The 15,156-nt window shown below is 47.7% G+C and overlaps 1 protein-coding gene across 2 annotated transcripts in view; it reads left to right on the top strand.

Moving 5' to 3' along the window:
* sptlc3 (serine palmitoyltransferase, long chain base subunit 3) overlaps positions 1–15,156 on the top strand; it is a 156,376-nt gene that overhangs the window by 13,146 nt on the left and 128,074 nt on the right. For both annotated transcript variants that reach the window (XM_070889842.1, XM_070889843.1), the window contains exon 2: positions 12,806–12,997. In XM_070889842.1, the coding sequence (XP_070745943.1) occupies positions 12,806–12,997 (192 nt within the window). The remainder of the gene's footprint in view (positions 1–12,805; positions 12,998–15,156) is intronic.

The raw sequence follows: 15,156 nt of genomic DNA, 5'->3' as shown, positions 1-15,156 counted from the left end.
GGATGATGGTGCAAGGAAAAAGGAGATGGTAATGGGACAAGTAAAGAAACAAAATATAGGTCTAGAGGAGATGTAAATAGCAACAGCAGAACCAGCACCTGCTGTCTGAAAACAATGGGAGCAGTGGTTATGATGTGAAATTGTTGAGTTCGGAAGTCACTAAAGTGCCTAAACAAAAGATGAGGTGCTGTTCTTTGAGTTTACATTCAACCTCATTGGAATAGTGCAGGAGGCCAAAGACATAGAAACATAGAAAATAGGTGCAGGAGTAAGCCATTTGGCCCTTCGGGTTTGCACCACCATTCAATCTGATCATGCAACTTCAGTACTCCATTCCTGCTTTCTCTCCATACCCCCCTGATCACTTTAGCCGTAAGGGCCATATCTAACTCCCTTTTGAATATATCTAACGAACTGGACTCAACAACTTTCTGCAGTAGAGAATTCCACAGGTTCACATTCTCTGAGTGAAGAAGTTTCTCCTCATCTCGGTCCTATATGGCTTACCCCTTAACCTTAGACTGTGATCCCTGGTTCTGGACTTCCCCAACATCGGGAACATTCTTCCTGCAACTAACCTGTCCAATCCCGCCAGAATTTTATATGTTTCTATGAGATCCCCTCTCATTCTTCTAAATTCCAATGAATATAAGCCGAGTCGATCCAGTCTTTCTTCATATGTCAGTCCTGCCATCCCGGGAATCAGTCTGGTGAACCTTCGCTGCACTCCCTCAATAGCAAGAGTGTCCTTCCTCAGATTAGAAGACCAAAACTGCACACAATACTCAAGGTGTGGTCTCACCAAGGCCCTGTGCAATTGCAGTAAGACCTCCCTGCTCCTATACTCAAATACTCTCGCTATGAAGGCCTGCTGTACCTGCATGCCTACTTTCAATGACTGATGTACCGACACCCAGGTCTCGTTGCACCTCCCCATTTACTAATCTGTCACCATTCAGATAATCTGTCTTCCTGTTTTTGCAACCAAAGTGGATAACCTCACATTTATCCACATTATACTGCATCTGCCATGCATTTGCCCACTTACTTAACCTGTCCAATTCACCCTGCAGCCTCTTAGCATCCTCCTGACAGCTCACACTGCCACCCAGCTTAGTGTCATCTGCAAACTTGGAGATGTTACATTCAATTCCTTCATCTAAATCATTAATGTATATTATAAATAGCTGAGGTCCTAGCACTGAACCTTGCGGTACCCCACTAGTCACAGCCTGCCATTCTGAAAAGGACCCATTTATTCGCACTCTTTGCTTCTTGTCTGCTAACCAGTTCTCTATCCACGTCAATGCACTACACCCAATCCCATGTGCCTTAATTTTGCACACTAATCTCTTGTGTGGGAGCTTGTCAAAACCTTTTTGAAAGTCTAAATACACCACATCCACTGGTTCTCCCTTATCCACTCTACTAGTTACATCCTTAAAAAATTCTAGAAGATTTCCCTTTCATAAATCCATGCTGACTTGGACCGATCCTGTCACTGCTTTCCAAATGCGCTGCTATTACATCTTTAATAATTGATTCCAGCATTTTTCCCACTACCGATGTCAGGCTAACCAGTCTGTAATTCCCTGTTTTCTCTCTCCCTCCTTTTTTAAAAAGTGGGGTTACATTAGCTACCCTCCAATCCATAGGAACTGATCCAGAGTCCATGGAATGTTGGAAAATGATCACCAATGCATCTACTATTTCTAGGGCCACTTCCTTAAGTACTCTGGGATGCAGACTATCAGGCCCTGGGGATTTGTCGGCCTTCAATCCCATCAATTTCCCTAACACCATTTCCTGACTAATAAGGATTTCCCTCAGTTCCTCCTTATCGCTAGACCCTCGGTCCCCTAGTATTTTCAGGAGGTTATTTGTGTCTTCCTTCGTGAAGACAGAACTAAAGTGTTTGTTCAATTGGTCTGCCATTTCCTTGTTCCCCATTATGAATTCACCTGATTCTGACTGCAAGGGACCTACATTAGTCTTCACGAATCTTTTTCTCTTCACAGATCTATAGAAGCTTTTGCAGCCAGTTTTTATGTTCCCTGCAAGCTTACTCTCGTACTCTATTTTCCCCCTCCAAATTAAACTCTTAGTCTTCCTCTGCTGAATTCTAAATTTCTCCCAGTCCTCAGGTTTGCTGCTTTTTCTGGCCAATTTATATGCCTCTTCCTTGGATTTAACCCTATCCCAAATTTCCCTTGTTAGCCACGGTTGAGCCACCTTCCCTGTTTTATTTTTACTCCAGACAGGGATGTACAATTGTTGAAGTTCATCCATGTGATCTTTAAATGACTGCCATTGCCTATCCACCGTCAACCCTTTAAGTGTCATTCGCCAGTCTATCCTAGCCAATTCACATCTCATACCATCGAAGTTACCTTTCTTTAAGTTCAGAACTATGTCACTCTCCATCGTAATGAAGAATTCTACCATATTATGGTCACTCTTCCCCAAGGGGCCTTGCACAACAAGATTGCTAATTAATCCTCTCTCATTACACAACACCCAGTCTAAGATGGCCTCCCTTCTAGTTGGTTCCTCGACATATTGGTCTAGAAAACCATCCCTGATACACTCCAGGAAATCCTCCTCCACAGTATTGCTACCAGTTTGGTTAGCCCAATCTATATGTAGATTAAAGTCACCCATGATAATTGCTGTACCTTTATTGCACGCACCCCTAATTTCTTGTTTGATACCATCCACAACCTCACTACTACTGTTTGGTGGTCTGTACACAACTCCCACAACATTTTTTGCCCTTTGGTGTTTCGCAGCTCTACCATATAGATTCCACATCATCCAAGCTAATATCCTTCCTTACTATTGCGTTAATCTCCTCTTTAACCAGTAACGCTACCCCACCTCTTTTTCCTTTCTGTCTATCCTTCCTGAATATTGAATACCCCTGGATGTTGAGTTCCCAGCCTTGGTCACCCTGGGGCCATGTCTCCGTAATCCCAATTACATCATACCCGTTAGCAGCTATCTACACAGTTAATTCATCCACCTTATTATGAATGCTCCTCGCATTGAGACTCAGAGTCTTCAGGCTTGTTTTTTTAACTCTCTTTGACCTTTTAGAATTATATTGTAATGTGGCCATTTTTGATTTTTGTCCTTGATTTCTCTGCTCTCCACTCTTACTTTTCTCCTTCCTACCTTTTGCTTCTGCCCCCTTTTTATTTCCCTCTGCCTCCCTGCATAGATTCCCATCCCCCTGCCATATTAGTTTAAACCCTCCCCAACAACACTAGCAAACACTCCACCTAGGACATCGGTTCCGGTCCTGCTCAGGTGCAGACCATCAGGTTTGTAACTGGGCCCACCTCCCCCAGAACCGGTTCCAATGTCCCAGGAATTTGAATCCCTCCCCCTTGCACCATTCCTCAAGCCACATATTCATCTGAACTATCCTGCTATTCCTACTCTGACTAGCATGTGGCATTGGGAGCAATCCTGAGATTACTACCTTTGAGGTCCTACTTTTTAATTTACCTCCTAGCTCCCTAAATTCAGCCTGTAGGACCTCATCCTGTTTTTTTACCTATATTGTTGGTACCTATATGCACCACGACAACTGGCTGTTCACCAGAATGCCCTGCAGCCGCTCGAGACATCCTTGACCCTTGCACCAGGGAGGCAACATACCATCCTGGAGTCTCGATTGCAGCCGCAGAAACGCTTATATATTCCCCTTACAATAGAATCCCCTACCACTATAGCTCTCCCACTCTTTTTCCTGCCCTTCTGTACAGCAGAGCCACCCATGGTGCCATGAACTTAGCTGCTGCTGCTGCCTTCCCCTGATGGGCCATCTCCCCCACAGTACCCAAAATGGTATATCTGTTTTGGAGGAAGATGACCGCAGGGGACCCCTGCACTACTTTCCTTCCACTGCTCTGCCTGATGGTCACCCATTCCCACACCGCAGGTAACCTTTACCTGCGGTGTGACCAACTCACTAACCGTGCTATCCACGACGTCCTCAGCATCACGGATGCTCCAGAGTGAATCCATGTGCAACTCCTGTGCCGCAATGCGGTCTGACAGGAGCTGCAGCTGGACACACTTCCCGCACACATTGTAGCTAGGGACAGGGGCAGTGTCCCTGACTTCCCACATAGTCTAGTGGGAAGGAGGAACTGAAGGAAATCCTTATTAGGCGGGAAATTGTGTGAGGTAAATTGATGGGATTGAAGGACGATAAATCCCCGGGGCCTGATAGTCTGCATCCCAGAGTACTTAAGGAAGTGGCCCTAGAAATAGTGGATGCATTGGTGATCATTTTCCAACAGTCTATCAACTCTGGATCAGTTCCTATGGACTGGAGGGTAGCTAATGTAACATCACTTTTTAAGAAAGGAGGAAGAGAGAAAACGAATAATTATAGACCGGTTAGCCTGACATCAGTAGTGGGGAAAATGTTGGAATCAATTATTAAAGATGAAATAGCAGCGTATTTGGAAAGCAGTGACAGGATCGGTCCAAGTCAGCATGGATTTATGAAAGGGAAATCCTGCTTGACAAATGTTCTAGAATTTTTTGAGGATGTAACTGGTAGAGTGGACAAGGGAGAACCAGTGGATGTGCTGTATTTGGACTTTCAAAAGGCTTTTGACAAGGTCCCACACAAGAGATTGGTGTGCAAAATCAAAGCACATGGTATTGGGAGTAATATACTGACGTGGATAGAGAACTGGTTGACAGACAGGAAGCAGAGAGTCGGGATAAACGGGTCCTTTTCAGAATGGCAGGCAGTAACTAGTGGGGTGCTGCAGGGCTCAGTGCTGGGACCCCAGCTATTTACAATATACATTAATGATTTAGATGAAGGAATTGAGTGTAATATCCAAGTTTGCAGATGACACTAAGCTGTGTGGTGGTGTGAGCTGTGAGGAGGACGCTAAGAGGCTGCAGGGTGACTTGGACAGATTGGGTGAGTGGGCAAACGCATGGCAGATGCAGTATAATGTGGATAAATGTGAGGTTATCCACTTTGATGACAAAAACAGGAAGGCAGAATATTATCTGAATAGTGACAGATTAGGAAAAGGGGAGATGCAACGAGACTTGGGTGTCATGGTACATCAGTCATTGAAAGTAGGCATGCAGATACAGCAGGCAGTGAAGAAGGCAAATGGTATGTTGGCCTTCATAGCTAGGGGATTTGAGTATAGGAGCAGGGAGGTCTTGCTGCAGTTGTACAGGGCCTTCGTGTGGCCTCACCTGGAATATTGTGTTCAGTTTTGGTCTCCTAATCTGAGGAAGGACGTTCTTGCTATTGAGGGAGTGCAGTGAAGGTTCACCAGACTGATTCCCGAGATGGCAGGACTGACATATGAGGAGAGACTGGATCGACTGGGCCTGTATTCACTGGAGTTTAGAAGGATGCGAGGGGATCGCATAGAAACATATAAAATTCTGACGGGACTGGACAGGTTAGATGCGGGAAGAATGTTCCCGATGTTGGGGAAGTCCAGAACCAGGGGACACAGTCGAAGGATTAGGGGTAAGCCATTTAGGACTGAGATGAGGAGAAACTTCGTAATTCAGAGAGTTGTTAACCTGTGGAATTCCCTTACGCAGAAAGTTGTTGATCCCAGTTCATTGGATATATTCAAGAGGGAGTTAGATATGGCGCTTACGGCTGAAGGGATCAAGGGGTATGGAGAGAAAGCAGGAAAGGGGTACTGAGGTGAATGATCAGCCATGATCTTATTGAATGGTGGTGCAGGCTCGAAGGGCCAAATGGCCTACTCCGATTTTCTATGTTTATATGTTTCGAGCACAGGAGGAACATGACACAGCTCTGGGCTCCCCTGCCATGACTTAATCTTTAGATTAACTTAATTTGGCAACAATGCCAAAGGTTTCCTACTGATGAGAAAAGAAAAAGAAAAAATACTCACCAATCAACCAGCCAATCACTTACCCTCTTGGCTGTGACGTCACACTTTGATTTCTTTTAACTTCTATTTTGCTTTTTGCCCCTGCACCAGCTGGCCTCCTCCCGACTGCTGCTCCTCCGACTGCCGCTGGCCTTTTATAGGCCTCGAGCCTCCCGCGCTCACCGGCTGCTCCTCCGACTGCTGCTGGCCTTTTATAGGCCTCGAGCCTCCCGCGCTCACCGGCTGCTCCTCCGACTGCTGCTGGCCTTTTATAGGCCTCGAGCCTCCCGCGCTCACCGGCTGCTCCTCCGACTGCTGCTGGCCTTTTATAGGCCTCGAGCCTCCCGCGCCCACTGGCTGCTCATCTGACTGCTGCTGGCCTTTCATAGGCCTCGAGCCTCCCGCGCCCACCGGCTGCTCATCTGACTGCTGCTGGCCTTTTATAGGCCTCGAGCCTCCCACGCTCACCGGCTGCTCATCTGACTGCTGCTGGCCTTTTATAGGCCTCGAGCCTCCCGCTCCAGCTGGCTGCTGCTCCCGACTACTGCTCTTCCGACTGCCGCTGGCCTTTTATCGGAGAGATCAAAGTGGGAGTGGAGGGGAGAATTAAAGTGAAGCTCAGGGTCACGCTTGCGGAGTGAACGGAGGTGTTCCACAAAACGATCACCCAATCTGCGTTTGGTCTTCCCAATGTAGAGGAGACCACATCCTGAGCAGCGAAAACAGTATCTTAAATTGCAAGAGGTATAAGTAAATTGCTGTTTCACCTGGAAGGACTGTTTGGGGTCCGGGATGGTGGGAAGGGAGGAGGTAAAAGGGCAGCTGTTGCATCTCCTGCACTTGCATGGAAAGCTGCCGTGGGAAGGGGAGTGGGTGTGGGGGTGATTGAAGAGTGGACCCGGGTGTCGCGGAGGTAACGTGCTTCCGCTATTGCTAGTATTTATTTTTAGGTGGGCACTAGATTTCAATCTGTGTCCCTGCAGAGAATCTACTAGGTGTCTAAACATAAATACTAAATGCTATGAGCAACATACTGTCCTATTGCAGAGTTATCGAGTTAAGACAGTCATGAAGGCTTTCCAGGGGAGAAAACATCTCCAGCATGGCTAAGACTGGTTAGCAAGTTATAAAGTGGGAGCTAATAATAAAGCGTTGGCACAGGCACGATCGGCTGAATGGCCTCCTTCTGTGCTGTATCATTTTATGAACTGGAAAATAATGAAGAAACGAGATGAATAATAAGTGTTCGAATTAAGAAATTTTAAAATGGAGTTGACGACCCCAATGGCTCAATTGGGAAAAGCACTTTCCTGTGCGGGTCAGAGGCCTAGCGATCACAAAGGTCCCAGGTTAAATTCCTGATCTGTGCTGATCTCAGGCCGAATAACAATCTGCATTTACAAAGCACCCTTTAGGGAGGGAATTCCAGAGCTTAGGGCCCAGACAGGGACAGCCGCCAATGGTGGAGCGATTGAAATCGGGGATGCACAAGAAGCCAGAATTGGAGGATCGCAGAGATCTCGGAGGGTTGTCGGGCTGAAGGTGGTCAGGGAAAACCAGCTAAAGGGAAGGAAATCCAGTGAGTGAGTCTTCACTGGGATTCCTGTAGCCACCTAGCTGGTTGACCAATAGCAGCGAGACAGACCTTGGGGAAGTTTCCACACCTGACTTTAGCATAGTCCGGGAATTACAAGATGGTGGACGGGATGGCAGCTCCCTAGGGAGCTCTCCCTGAACAAATTTCCCTCTGGCTATCTGCTGCCATCCTTCTCTTTCCCCCAATCTCCCCTACCCACTGTTTAAGCCTAATAGTGGGTGCATTTCCTACCCCTAAAGTATTTCCCTTACTTCTAAAACCCGTGCTGCAAGGGCAGCTACCTGAGCCCACTGCCCATCCCCCAATCATGCCTACTCACCTCCATCACTGAACGTAGGACTTACCTTCCAGATCGACCTTCCTGCTGCCAAGCCTTTCGCTCCCCCACTGGACGTGGCCGACTCAGCTGCTCCTCCTGATCCCCAACGGCTTCCATTGAGCCTCCGACCACAGGTTTGGGCCATAACTTCTCTCTTCGCCCTCACGTTCGGGCCTTCTTCCCTCCAGTGACACTTGGGCCTCCCTCCCTCCGGTGACGTTCTGGCCTCCCCCTGGCCGCTGGTCCCACTCAACTGCGGAGCCTCTGGCGAGCAGGTGCCGTGCACAACGGCTGTGGCCACTTTAACCTCTCCTCCTTCCATGATGTGGGCCTCTGGTCATCCCAGTACCTGCCCTCCGTCAGAAGCTGATAACTGTGAGAGGGAAGCATTACCTCAAATCTCTCACCCCCACTTCCCACGCCTCAGATCTCTCACCATTTCACCGACTGGCACTGTTCAGTGCCGAGCTTATGGCTCGCATCCCACCGTAGGCAACTAGGCCCATACATTAGAAACTGGTCTCCAGTTGTCTTGGACCCCCTTGCCACTGGACCAAGACCGTGCTGTGCTAAGCCCGTGTGGTAGCTGGTGTGCAACGGCCACCATGCACAGGCATCTTCCACCCCTTCAGAATGAAGTTCAGGACATGGAAAGCCAGGACCCTCATGGACAATCCCCAACAGCGACAGACCGGAATGCCGCACTGCCATCGTTGCCCAGGAACTCAGACGCTTCGATGTTGACATCGTCGCCCTGAGCAAGACCCAGTGGGCAAGGGAAGGCCAACTCAAAGAACAAGGTGGAGGTTACATCTTCTTCTGGAAAGGCAAACCAGAAGAAGAACGCCACCTCCATGGAGTTGGATTTGCCATCAAGAACAAGCTGGTCGGCCACCTCAGAGACTCCCTCTGCGGGATAAGTGAACGTCTCACGACTCTCCGATTCACCCTATCCTATCAGCACGTGCGCCCCAACACTCGACGCGACAGATGAGGCCATAGAGTAATTCTACTCCAACATCGAACAATCCCTGTCCCGAATCCCTACGGACGACAAACTGATCCTCCTCGGCGACTTCAATGCCAGAGTCGGTAAGGACACAGACTTCTGGGGAGGCGTGATCAGCAGAGAGGGGGTAGGGAAAACCAACTCCAGCAGTACCCTGCTCCTGACAAAATGCTTAGAGCACGACCTTGTCATCACCAACACCTTGTTCCGTTAGAGGAACAAGTACAAGACATCGAGGCAACACTGACAGTGCTCCAAACACTGGCACCTGCTCGACTACATCATCGTCCGAGTGAGGGACCGCAAGGACAAGGACGTGCACATCACCTGCGCCATGACAGGAGCCAATGACTGCTGGACGGACCACCGCCTAATCCGTTCCGTCATCAACATTAATATAGCCCCAAAGCGGTGACGGCAACAGAAACGATGTTGCAGAAAAATCAACGCCGGGACACTCAAAGACTCAGTTAAGAGAGCCCTATAAAACCAGCGCCTCACTGCCAACCTGGCGACCTTCAGTGACCCTGAGATGCAGAGTGCCCACAGCGCCTGGTCTGCCCTCCAGGTCACCATAACCATCGCCTGCAAAGAGACGCTCGGTCACTCAACCAGAAAACACCAAGATTGATTTGCCGAGAATGACCAAGAGATCCAGGAGCTAATAAACCACAAGCACAGGGCATTTCTGACCTTAAAGCAGCAATCCAATTTGGGAGCAGCAAAGCAGCTCCACAGACGGCTGAAGGCTGAGATCCAACAAAAAACCTGCGAGCTAAAGAATAGATAGTGGGTGGAGAAAGCACAAAAGATCCAGCAGCTGGCCGACAGCCATGACGTGCGATCTTCACCGCGGTTAAGTCCACCTACGGCCCATTCACCAAGGCAGTCAGGGCCTGCTGGAAGGAGCACTTCGAAGATCTCCTTAATCGAGGCTCTGCCTTTGACACAAGTATCCTCGACTCCATCCCGCAGCATGCTACCCGCCACCATCTCAGCAAAACCCCAGCCCTGCATGACGTAAAAAAGGCCATCCATCAGCTCAAGAGCAACAAGGCATCAGAAGCAGATGGAATCCCCGCCGAAGTACTAAAGTATGGCGGAGAAGCACTATTGGCACGAATGCATGACCTCATCTCTCTTATCTGGAAGGAGGAGAGCATGCTGGGATTTCTGAGAGATGCTGTAATCGTGACCATCTTTAAAAAAGAAGACAAGTCCGACTGCGGCAAATACAGAGAAATCTCCCTGCTGTCGGCCACTGGGAAAGTCATCGCTAGAATCCTCCTCAACCGTCTTCTTCGTGTGGCTGAGGAGATCCTCCCAGAGTCACAATGTGGATTCTATCCACTATGGGGTACAACGGACATGATCTTCACTGCGCGACAATTACAAGAGAAATGCAGGGAACAGCACCAACCTTTGTACATGGCTTTCTTTGACCTCACAAAGGTCTTTGACATTGTCAACCGTGAGGGACTATGGAGCATCCTCCTCTGTTTCGGCTTCCCTCAAAAGTTTGTCACCATTCTCTGCCGACGAGATGCAAACTGTGATCCTGACCAACGGATCCACCACAGACCCAATCCACATCCGGACCGGGGTCAAGCAGGGCTGCGTCATCGCGCCAACCCTCTTCTCAATCTTCCTTGCTGCAATGCTTCATCTCACTCTCAACAAGCTCCCCGCTGGAGTGGAGCTAAACTATAGAACCAACGGGAACCTGATCAACCTTCGTCACCTCCAGGCGAGATTCAAGGTTGTCCCATCCTCTGTCATCAAACTACAGTACGCGGACGACACTCGCGTCTGCACACATTCAGAGGCTGAACTCCAAGCCATCGTCAACATCTTCACCGAGGCATACGAAAGCATGGGCCTTACACTAAACATCCATTAAGACAAAGGTCCGCCACCAACCTGACCCCGCCACATAGCACTTGCCCCCCAGTCATCAAGATCCACGACGCAGCCCTGGACAACGTGGACCATTTCCCATACCTCGGGAGCCTCTTATCAACAAGGGCAGACATTGATGACAAGATTCAACATTGCCTCCAGTGCACCAGTGCAGCCTTCGGCCGCCTGAGGAAAAGAGTGTTCAAAGACCAGGCCCTCAAATCTGCCACCAAGCTCATGGTCTACAGGGCTCTAGTAATACTCGCCCTCCTGTATGGTTCAGAGACATGGACCATATACAGTAGACACCGCAAGTCGCTGGAGAAATACCACCGACGATGTGTCTGCAAGATCCTACAAATCCCCTCGGAGGACAGACGCCACCAACATTAGCGTCTTCGACCAGGCCAGCATCCTCAGCATTGAAACACTGACCACACCTGATCAGCTCCTCTGGGCAGGCCACATTGTCCGCATACCAGACACGAGACTCCCAAAGCAAGCGCTCTACTCGGAACTCCTTCATGGCAACGAGCAGAAGGTGCGCAGAGGAAACGTTACAAGGACACCCTCAAAGTCTCCCCGATAAAGTGCAACATCCCCACCGGCACCTGGGAGTCCCTGGCCCAAGACTGCCCTAAGTGGAGGAAGAGCATCGGGAGGGCGCTGAGCACCATGAGTCTCGTCGCCGAGAGCATGCAGAAACCAAGCGCAGACAGCAGAAGGAGCGTGCGGCAAACCAGACTCCCCACCCACCCTTTCCTTCAACGACTGCCTGTCCCACCTGTGACAGAGACTGTAATTCCCATATTGGACTTGTACCGTCAACGGAGAACTCATTTTTGGAGTGGAAGCAAGTCTTCCTCGATTTCGAGGGACTGCCTATGATGATGAGTCTGGGAAACCCTGAAAAGGGAATGGAAAAATGAAAAGCTAATAGATGCTTTCCTTCCTCCCCACCCTCCAAAATAACATACAATTACATCTAGTCTACAGCACAGAAACAGCCCATTTGGCCGAACAGCATTTATGCTCCACACGAGCCTCCTTCCACCCTACTTCATCTAACCCATCAACATATCCTTCCTTCTATTCCTTTGTCCCTCATGTGCTTATCTAATGTCCCCTTGAATACATTGATGCTATTCCCCTCAACTACTTCTGGTAGCCAGTTCTATATTTTTACCACTCTGCTAAAGTTTCTTCTGAATTCTGTATTGGTTTTATTAGTGACTATCATGTTTATGGCTCCTACTTTTGGTCTCCCCCACAAGTGGAAACATTTTCTCTGCATCTACTCTATTAAACCCTTCAGAATTTTAAAGACCTCTATTAGGTCACTATTAGCCTTATTAACTTTTTCTGGACAAAAGAGCCCCAGCCTTTTCAACTTTTCCTGCAAGGTATAGCCTCTCAGTTCTGGTATCATTTTTGTAAAGATTTTTTGCACCACCTTCAATGCCTCTATATCCATTTTATAATATGGAGACGTGCCCAGTATTCAGTGTCTACAACCTTGACTATAACTTCATAATAAGCACTGTTTTACCATAATGTTAAGCAGGTGGAAATAAGAGGAGACTGTTCTAAGTTTTCAAATCCCTCCAAGGCCTCACCCCCCCCCCTATCTCTGTAATCTCCTACAGCCTCACAACCCCCAGAGATGTCTGCGCTCCTCAAATTCTGCCCTCCTGAGCATCCCGGACTATAATCGCTCAAACATTGGTGGCCGTGCCTTCTGTTACCCAGGCCCTAAGAATTCCATCACTAAACCTCTACCTCTTTTTCCTCCTTCAAGACGCTCCTTAAAACGTACCTCTTTGATCAAGCTTTTTTGGTCACCTGTCCTAATTTCTCCTTGTGTGGCTCGGTGTCAAATTTTTTTATCTCAGAATACTGTGAAACACCTTGGAAGGTTTCACTAAGTTAAAGGCACTTTCTAAATGTAAGTTGTTTGCCGAGTGAGACGTCACAGCCTGTAGCTGACACTCGTGAGGTGAAGCCCCGTGATGCAGGCTGGGAATGGAGAGAGTGCACTACAGCACTAAGAAATCTTGTTTTTCTTTCTTTTCACACAGCACAACGGCAACTCCACGTCAGATCACTACAAAAAGGCTTTCTCTGAATCGTTTGAGCAGCCACCAATATATGTTCCTGTCCTCACTTACATGGGCTATGGAATTGTAACCCTGTTCGGATACCTAAGAGATTTCCTGCGTTCCTGGGGTCTCGAAAAATGTCATGCAGCTCAGGAGAGAAAAGAGCAAAAGGTATGATTGTCTCATTCTGAAGTGGAGCAGTGGGCTTAATTTAAACAAGTAATGCAAAGACAAATATCGTTATAAATGTATTTGTCAATGGTGTGTGAATTAGGTTGATGTTTGTATGTGCTCCAACGTTCCATTTGATTTTTCTGTCTTCCTTTCAACCTGCCTTTCTTGAAAGTGGTGACCAATGCAGCAATGTGGTTTCATGCCAAGCTACACCTCTCCCATACTTCACCCAAATGGCTATATGTTTTATTATTTTGTAGTGAACCCAGGTGGAGTTTGTTGGTGGACTTCTTGAATGGAAGAGGGACCAGCACAACCCCACTCTGAACCGGACAAGTAAACACTAAAAGAAAGACTTGCATTTATATAGCAACTTTCGTGGCCTCAGGACATCCCAAAGCCCTTTACAGCCAATGAAGAATTTTTGAAGTGTCGTCGCTGTTGTAATGTAGAAAATGTGACTGGCAGTTTGCACACAGCAAGCTCCCACAAACAGCGATTTGATAACCATTTTTTTTTTAAAGTGATGTTGTTTGAGGGATCATTATTGGCCAGGACGCCAGGGATAATACCCTGCTCTTCTTCGAAATAGTGGCCACACGATCTTTTACGTCCACCTGAGAGGGCAGATGAGGCCTCGGTGTAACGTCTCATCTGAAAGACGGCACCTCCGACAGTGCAGCACTCCCCTCAATACTGCACTGGGAGTGTCAGCCTGGATTTTGTGCTCAAGTCTCTGGAGTGGGACTTGAACCCACGACTTTCTAACTCAAAGGAAGGTTATTCATAGCAATCAGCAGTATAGAAGCATAGAATGATGCAGCGCATTAGGAGGCCATTCGGCCCGCCTTGCTTGCGCCGGTAGAGCTATCCCATTACTCCCACTCCCCTGCTCTTTCCCCATATCCCTGCAAACTTTGCCCCTTCTAGTATTTATCCAATTAACCAGATCACAACCACACTGAGTTTAAAAAAATTTTAAAAATTCTCCTCATCTCACTCCTGGTTGTTTTGACAAATTACCTTAAATCTGTTTCCTTCTGCAACTGGGAAACAGGTTCTCCTTATTTACTCTATCAAAACCATTCATGATTTTAAATACCTCTATCATATCTCCTCTTAGCCTCCTCTGCTCTAAGGAGAACAATCCCAGCTTCTCCAGTGTATCCACGTGACTGAAGACTCCTCATTTTTTTCTCCCAAGCCTGGGGAGGCTGAGTCCCTTTTGTTGCTGCAGGAAGTTTGACTCATCACAGGCTAACAATGGAGCCTGGATCATCCTTTGCTTTAATGCCTCAATACCACAGCACACAGTGCATTTAGCCTCTAATATAATGTACTTAAAATTTTTAAAACTTGCATCTGCGTGCACTTCCATTATAAATTCCCATATCCACATTTGTGGAAACTATCTGTGGTAAGTTGTTGGGCTGTAATTACACTCCTCTTAGTGATAACACTGCAGCGCCTCAGTTTATCATCTTCCAATACCTTCGCCTGTAATGCAGAAAAACTCTTCTGCTCCAACCAACTCTACTTCTCTACAATTTTATACATTTTAATAGATAGATTTAGATGATGAAAGACGGACGGAGGCTTGAATGGAGCATAAATGCCGGCATGGACTGGTTGAGTCGAATGGCCTGTTTCTGTGCCGTATATCCAATGTAATCTTATGAACTGCATTTATTGTGCATTGGGCGAAATATGCCTCTCCCTCTAGCCCCTTGTCAGCTGATGACTACACGAGATCTCCATTTCCCATGAGCAATGCTGCGGAAAATCGATTAATATTCCTGACTCACTTTAGTGCATCCTCTGACTGTCCATGAACAGTGCTGCGGGAGACCAGCTTTAAATATATTTATATATTATAGAATATAAATATAGCTTTTTTGGAAAATCACAGTGCAGGGACTTCATTGTAGAGCAGCAACTATACGATTTCTTGGCCGCCTTGTTTCAAATAGTTCACTTTGTCAGTTTTCATGAACGCTTTAAGCGGCAGTATTTCGGGTGTCGGCCGAGGCTCAGTCGGTAGCACTCTCACCGCTGAGTCACGTTTGACCACCTGCTTCATGCAGGCATGCGATGTTGGGGGCAAGAGAGGTAGGATTTCCTGCAGCCGATGCAATTGCGCCAGTCCCACCTCTGTC

This window comes from Pristiophorus japonicus, chromosome 9 (genome assembly GCF_044704955.1).
Source record: "Pristiophorus japonicus isolate sPriJap1 chromosome 9, sPriJap1.hap1, whole genome shotgun sequence".
Taxonomy (NCBI): Eukaryota; Metazoa; Chordata; class Chondrichthyes; family Pristiophoridae; genus Pristiophorus; species Pristiophorus japonicus.
The sequence above is the reverse complement of the archived record's forward strand: the minus strand, read 5'-3'. Positions and strand labels throughout refer to the sequence as shown.